This window comes from Gadus chalcogrammus, chromosome 4, assembly GCF_026213295.1.
Source record: "Gadus chalcogrammus isolate NIFS_2021 chromosome 4, NIFS_Gcha_1.0, whole genome shotgun sequence".
NCBI classification, from domain to species: Eukaryota; Metazoa; Chordata; class Actinopteri; order Gadiformes; family Gadidae; genus Gadus; species Gadus chalcogrammus.
This window is the reverse complement of record NC_079415.1, coordinates 4,185,404-4,191,292: the sequence shown is the minus strand read 5'-3', so window position 1 is coordinate 4,191,292 and position 5,889 is coordinate 4,185,404. Positions and strand designations below refer to the sequence as shown.

At 49.6% G+C, this 5,889-nt stretch overlaps 1 protein-coding gene across 2 annotated transcripts; it reads left to right on the top strand.

The window, feature by feature from the left end:
* Window positions 1–956: 956 nt before the first annotated feature.
* cbll1 (Cbl proto-oncogene-like 1, E3 ubiquitin protein ligase) lies at window positions 957–5,110 on the top strand. Of its 2 annotated transcripts, XM_056588078.1 has the most exons (7): window positions 957–1,031; window positions 1,810–1,974; window positions 2,250–2,356; window positions 2,545–2,628; window positions 2,779–2,844; window positions 3,294–3,367; window positions 4,066–5,110. In XM_056588078.1, exons 1-7 carry the CDS (start codon window positions 1,019–1,021, stop codon window positions 5,108–5,110), a joined length of 1,554 nt encoding a protein of 517 aa, XP_056444053.1. In that variant the 5' UTR covers window positions 957–1,018. The 2 variants fall into 2 exon arrangements, with proteins under 2 accessions (XP_056444053.1, XP_056444054.1); XM_056588079.1 differs by lacking the exon at window positions 2,779–2,844.
* Window positions 5,111–5,889: the final 779 nt, after the last annotated feature.

The following is a 5,889-nucleotide window of genomic DNA, read 5'->3' as shown; positions in this document are numbered from 1 at the left end:
CGGGAGCGCGCAGCAGGATACTTTGCCCCCGGGAGCGAGCGCTCTCTTTTTCTTTTTTTTCATAAAACGAGTGTATGCTGAACTCTGAGAGCTCAGCAAAACAATTTACAACACGCACACACACACACACACACACACACAAAGAGTGCAATAAGATGTGTCAATTTCAAGGACAATAGTCCTTACATTATTTAGAAGTTTAAAGGCTATTTGATTATATTAGCCGACTGATAATTCCTAATTAACAGCAGCCTCAAAATCAGTGCCAGGTTTATATAGCAGCACACACAAAATATTGGTGTGCGATATCCAAAATATCCCAAAAACGGAGGTCAGCTAAAATTATTGATCAACTGATTAGCCTATTAACTTATGAACTTATAGCCTTCGGTTGCTTTCGAGATTGCCTGATAATTTATTTGGAAATCAGTGCTCAAACAGAAACTGACCAAACCCTTGTTCACCCCATGAGCCCTTATCAGTAATAAAACAGACAGGAAAGCTAGTTTGCCCAACACACATCAGCAATGATCAGATGCAGAGATATTATAACATTACCAGTTCAGCTGTCATGTCATAGGGTTTTGTGTCGCCAACCTCAGATTTTACTCTGGACACGTGAAGCCTATTCTGTTTGGTACATTTACGGACACGATTTTGTGCATGCATGTATGTGTGTGCATGTCTGTGTGTGTTTGTGTTTGCGTGTGTGTGTGTGTGTGTCTGTGTTTGCGCGTGTGTGTGTGTGTGTGTGTGTGTGTGTGTGTGTGTGTGTGTGTGTGTGTGTGTGTGTGTGTGTGTGTGTGTGTGTGTTTGCGTGTGTGTGTGCGTGTGTGTCTGTGCATGCATGCGCGTGTGTGTGCGCTCAGGCGCCCGTGTGTGTGTGTGTGTGTGTGTGTGTGTGTGTGTGTGTGTGTGTGTGTGTGTGTGTGTGTGTGTGTGTGTGTGTGGAGGCTCCACCGCTTTCCTTCCATTGCCCTATTTGGCCCACAATGCACCGCGTCTTCTCGTCGGGATCATGGACCAAAGTGGTGAGCAGCAGTAGTGGCTAGTAGTTCTAATAACCCGTTTTGCTCTATTTACTCACCCGACGCATTCATACCTCAGTTTATTATTTGTATGGGATACCATGTGTCTAGCGTGTATTCAATATTCCCACTACGAAATCTCCTCGCCCTTAGAAAGCACCCTAAAGGCTAACGTTACTAAACAGGCTAGCCTGTCAGCTAACGCGGAGCTAGTCGGGGGAATTACAATAAAAACCATGGCTGAAAACGATGCGGGAAGTTATTAAGTGACAGGCTGAGGGTCGTCTGGCAGGGAGGACTCTTTACCAAAGCGGGAGGCATCATTCCTCTCGGTGTACTTGTGGTTGTAAACTAACGTGGGGAGGTGTAAACCTGAAGTAATCTCCACAGTTAGCTCTGTGGAGCCCGATGGGGCGCGATGCTCTGCGGCTAAGCTAGCTGATGTCCGTGATCATCTTCACACCCCCCGGGACGTGTTGCGTGAGGGGGCGGGGGTTTGATTCTGCTTTAAGTTGTTTATTATTACGGTGGTTTATCCCAAGTATTGGTTGTTTGTTTGCGTGTCATCACGGATGGATGGAGTGCAGTCTATAACCCCGCTAATATGCGCCGTTAGCTGGCTGGTGTAGTTTTTAACGCAACACCAACTTTTATAAGTCTTCCTTTGGGTACAATCCGTTCATTCAAGACAGGCACCAGTTTCTTAAAGGTACCTCAATGCGTGTTTTCGGAAGACACCGAACAAATTGACAATTTGTGTACGTGTGCTCGCTGTCAACAGACAATGATCTTCAAGGAAGCGACGGTTCGGGTAACCTCGGTGGCCCCGATGTCCGCCGGAGAATCCCCATCAAACTGTTGTCCAAGCAGCCAGTGAGAAGCAAGCCCCCGGTTCGCCCTCAACGGACCACCGGCAGACCTTCGAAAAACCCACCTGGAGAAGAGGGTAGGCTGGGCATGACATTATTTAGTCATTTTTCTTTTTTTACTTTCCATTTTGTTATGAGATCCAATTATGTTGCCATAGATGAGCTTTGATCAGGCCAACAGACAAGGCTGCAAATGTTTCAAAAAAAGTGCTTGGGTTTTGTATTTATTGTGGTGTTTACCAATTTCACTGCATCCTGCAATAGTTCTCTCCATTTGGGTGTTCATCTGGTGAAGGTTTTACTTTTGAGATTTGGCCCTGAATCTAATGTAGGATAATGTATTGTCTTCCAGAAAGCTTTGGCTTCAAGCAAGAGGAGAGGTTTGATTGTGGTGCCAAGGCTGGAGATGTATTTGGAAGTCAAAGAAGATATCCCCAGCAGATGTTTTGGGACTACAAGGTGCGATGGTCATGTTTGTTCTTATCAGCTCTTCATGCTTTTGTTTTCCGTCCAAATAGCCAGAACAAATCGTGTCGGATGAAATACTTTCATGGGGGTTACTTGATAATGCTGGTTATACTCCTACCTTGATGCGTGTGTATGTGTGCATATTTCTTGCTGCTAATATAATATCATCTATCCACCAGTTGAATCTAATCGGGGAGAAGGATGACATACCCGTTCACTTCTGTGACAAATGCGGCCTTCCCATTCACCTGTATGGACGAATGGTAGGTGCACTCTAAACACTATCTAAAATATTCACCTTTAAAGTCATAATCTCGAAGATGTTCATGTTGATAGTTGCTCACAGTCTATTGACGAATGAGATGACACAATTGTGATTGTGTCATCACTGATAAAAGCCCTTGCATTTGCAGTATTGTGAATGTAACGAACTGGGTGTCGGTGGCGACGCTCTCGCGAAAAATCACAAGCGGCCCACAGTAAGTGACGCCTCTCCATCACCCATCAGGGCCAGTTCCGCCCGAGATGGGTGGGCGGAGCTACTGTGTGTGGGGCGGTGTACTGTTTCGTCCGATCTCTAGCTAGCGCTGCGTGTAAACGGTCGCTATCTACGGCCGAGCAAAGGATAGAATGATGGCTACTAAAAAAAACAAACAAACGTGGAAGTCCAAAGAAAAATTAAGCAATTTGACGTTCGTAGTTACTGTCAGGGGGGGGGGGAGAATTCCCGTTTGTCTTTCGTGTGCTGTTGTTGTTATGGAGGCATGGCAAAGAGGCCAACTGCCAAAAACACCTTCAATTATCGCTTTTCGCCATAGGCGTCGCCAAAGAGCACGAAACGGCAACCTTCGAGATTACTACTTTAAAGTTAAAGAAAGTTATGTCTGCTGATTGCTCGACCCCTGACCTCTCCGCTCTGCCTCCCCAGATTCCCTGTAAACATGTCTTCTGCTACGAGTGTGCTCTGCTTCACGAGAAGAAGGGGGACAAGATGTGTCCAGGGTAAGAGACCGTCTATCCATACAATCGTGCAAAGATACATCACAGAATCATGTTGTTTGTATATGAAGCTTCAGGAATATTTTTAGTTTTGTTGAGATGAACACAAATATCTTTTGAGTTACAACTGGGAGAGGAACCATGCTAAGTATGTATTCACTCACTTTATTGTCAAAGCCAGATAAAATAATCCACCCGACGACATTTAATTATATTTATTGGTTTCCCCATATGGGGGTGGTTACCGGTCGTGTCTAGTTGTTTATAACAAACCCGGTTTGCTATATTTATTCACCCGTTGCATTATTACCTTAGTAATTACTAATTCTACAAGATTACGCGTGTCGAAGGTGTATTAGATATTCACGCTACGAAATCTCTCCAGCCCAAAAAGAACCCCCCAAACCCAGCCCTAGTCGGGGAACGACGATCAAAAACATGGCAGAAAACGATGTCTTGCCCCCATTTGTCTGCCTGCGTGTCAAAGTATACTTCATTATCCCAGAGTTTGGGAATCTCTTTGGTCAAAGTGCAGCACATTTAAGACACAAACATTTAGGAACAAATGGAAAGGTATGAAAACAACTCACAACCTCCCCCACTTCCACTTCAGCCAATCAGTGGCAGGCTTGGAACACATGGGCCTAAAAACAACCTTCCATTGAAATGTGTCCTACCGTCTGTCCCCCCCCCCCCTCCAGCCTCACCATGTACAGCTGCACGGACCAGGTACAGCGCATCGAGCAGTGCCAGCGCGGCTCCCTGTACATGTGCAGCATCGTGCAGGGCTGCAAGCGCACGTACCTGTCGCAGCGCGACCTGCAGGCGCACGTCAACCACCGCCACATGCGGGCCGCCAAGGCCGCGCTGGGGGCCCGCGCCGACCCCCCCCCGCACCTCCCGCCGGCCCCCGACGTGCCGGACCGCTTCCGCGTGCCCCCGACGCACCTCGCCAAGAACCACGTGCACCTGCCCGCCCAGCTCCAGCAGCAGCAGCACGGGGGTCACGACCCCTACGGCCCGCCCCCGCCCGCCTCCCACGACGCCCCGCCGCCCTCCTCCGCGCTGGGGCCCGAGACGTTCCGCATCGCCACGGTGACCACGCGCAAACACAGCAACCTCATCACCGTGCCCATCCAGGACGACTCGTCCGGGCGCGACGCCCTCCCCGGCGGCCCCGGGCCGGCCCAGCAGCAGCAGCAGCAGCCGCCGCCCCACCACCACCCGGGCGACTACCCGTCCCAGCCGCCCGTGGTGTCCCACGCCCACCACATGATGGCGCCGCCGCCGCAGCAGCACTACGGCCCGCCGCCGCCGCCGCCGCCGCCCATCAGCCACCCCATGCAGCACGCGCCGCAGGGCGCCGGCACGCCGCACATGGGCTACAACCAGGCCCCGCCCCCCATGTCCTCGGCGCCGCCCCCCATCAACGCGCCCCCGGGCCACATCATGGGCCAGATGCCGCCCTACATGAGCCACCCGCCGCCGGGGCCCCCGCCGCAGCACAGCGGGCCCCCGGGGAACGCGCCGCCGCCCCACCACTACAACCCCAACTCCATGCCGCAGTTCCCCGAGGACCAGGCCACGCTCAGCCCCCCCTTCAACCAGCCGGGGGGGCTGAGCCCCGGGATGTGGCCGGCCCCCAGGGGCCCGCCCCCGCCGCGCATGCAGGGGCCCCCGCCCCAGGGCCAGATGCCGGGCCCCCACCACGGGGACCAGGTGCGGTACAGGAACTACTATCAGTGAAGCGGGGGGGTCGGGTGGTGGTGGGGGGGGGGGGGGGTAGCGAAGGCCCCTAGCTCCACACTTCTGGTCTCATAATGTGATAGCGTGCCTCAGGGTTTGTAGGTTGTAGGACTGACCTTTTTTGATGTTAAAAACAAGTGGTGAATGTGTATGCGGTGCACGTTAGGAGTTCCCCCGTGCACAGGGCTCGCCCGACACGCGACAGACTTGTAAAATGAACAAATTTGCTTTTTTTTCCTCCCCTTACTTTTTTTTTTTTCTTCTTTTTATAGCTTATAGGAAGTATGTCTGTATATATGTCGACCGATTTCATGCATATGTACATTGAAAGACGTTAAGTGTCTAAATAAATTTTTAACTAATGATTTTCATGTCATTTGTGTTTTAATGTGATTCTGAGATGTTTCTGTTTTAAAGAAACGAAACATGTTGGTTTCAGGATTGTATTTTCATTTTAGTCACACACGCACACAACGGCTATGATGTGTATAAGCGGTTTGTTCTTTTGTAGATCACTTTGTGCTCTACACATATCAACATTTGATTAACCGAAATGGAAACCTTTTGTAATAAAATTAGTTTTAAAGTGTCATTAGCTTCCATTTAAAAATATGAGAATGAGAACATTCGAAAAAACAGTACATGATAACTAGGGTCTGGCAAAAAGAGATACCTTATTTATAGTTCTGTATCATACGATAAATTACACATTAACTGTACATTCAATTGGTGAAATTCATAATGTGAAAATAGTATTCTGGTATCCAGTGGTTTGTAGA

Coding starts and splice junctions, on each gene's coding strand:
- cbll1 (XM_056588078.1), top strand. Junction 1,975..2,249: donor AAACCCACCTGGAGAAGAGG/GTAGGCTGGGCA, acceptor ATTGTCTTCCAG/AAAGCTTTGGCTTCAAGCAA. Junction 2,845..3,293: donor AAAATCACAAGCGGCCCACA/GTAAGTGACGCC, acceptor CTGCCTCCCCAG/ATTCCCTGTAAACATGTCTT.